This window comes from Halyomorpha halys, unplaced genomic scaffold, assembly GCF_000696795.3.
Source record: "Halyomorpha halys isolate HHAL.00 unplaced genomic scaffold, Hhal_1.1 Scaffold431.1, whole genome shotgun sequence".
Taxonomy (NCBI): Eukaryota; Metazoa; Arthropoda; class Insecta; order Hemiptera; family Pentatomidae; genus Halyomorpha; species Halyomorpha halys.
The window spans coordinates 427169-428289 of record NW_027108145.1 but is presented as its reverse complement, the minus strand read 5'-3'; the positions used below and the strand labels follow the sequence as shown (position 1 = coordinate 428289).

The window sequence follows — 1121 nt, the reverse complement described above, 5'->3', positions numbered from 1 at the left end:
AAGAAGTGTATATAATATAAGTTGTCATGATTTTTGATATAGAGCTATTACTAAGATGACAGTGAGTTTTTTTACAGCTCGGCATTGCAGTTGGTTTCCTTCTCCCACCAATGATAGTTTCAAATGATGAAGAAATAGACAAGATTGGAAGCCAACTAGGTCTCATGTTCAAAGGTGTGGCTGGATTTACATCGGTATTGCTCATCCTCATAGCTATTTGTAAGTATAATTGTTTATAGTTTTTTTCCAAACATGATAGACATCTGATACCAATTATAATATTTTTCTAATATCACTAATGAGTCATCCCATGTCAATTTGACACAAAAAAAAGAGACTATTTTAATTAAACCTTAGATATTAAGTTTTTTTTTTGGAAATTTTGATGAATATGAAATTTTATTGTGATATGGTATGTCAACTCAGTTTTTAATTATAGAGCTGTATAGTTTTCATAAACGGACTCAATTACATTCATAAGACATTTCACAAAATCATATTTAAAATTTCACATAAAAAGTACTAATTTCAGATTAAACGTTATTAATGACGTAAATTGGTGATAAGCATGTAAATTTGGTATGCTGATGGCTTCATTGTTTACAATATTTACGACTAAAGTTTCATTTCCATTAATTCATTCCTGTGTTCATGATAATTATAACAACGATACTAATATTGTCATTTTTAAAAAAATAAACAAGAACACAGAATAAAGATTCAACAAATAAATCAAATGAAAAGGATTTCTAGCTTTTCATACTAACTAGAGGGTGCAGTAAAGAAAATGCAACCATAATTTTATTAGATGAGCTATGACATTCAATTATCATGAATTAGAAAATATTATTTCAATATTTTTTAAAAAAACATATATTGCATATTAAATGTCAATAAAGCCAACTGAATATATATATTAGTAACTTGTACTTTAGTATTTTTTAATTCCTTTAATATCACTAATAGTCATCCCTATCATGAAAAAAATAAGTATTAGTATTGTTACCACACTAGTTTCTACACTTGTACTATTTACTAATACTATTAGCTTTCATTATGAAACAGGGCCCTGTAGGGTGTCTAGTGCGTTGCCATAATGTTCTGTATCTGCGCTTAATCTG

At 27.7% G+C, this 1121-nt stretch overlaps 1 protein-coding gene across 6 annotated transcripts in view; it reads left to right on the top strand.

The window, feature by feature from the left end:
• The window catches only part of HisT (Histamine transporter), an 81966-nt gene that overhangs the window by 66409 nt on the left and 14436 nt on the right, over window positions 1-1121 (top strand). For all 6 annotated transcript variants that reach the window (XM_014423549.3, XM_014423552.3, XM_014423550.3 and 3 more), the window contains one exon: window positions 78-219. In XM_014423549.3, the coding sequence (XP_014279035.1) occupies window positions 78-219 (142 nt within the window). The remainder of the gene's footprint in view (window positions 1-77; window positions 220-1121) is intronic.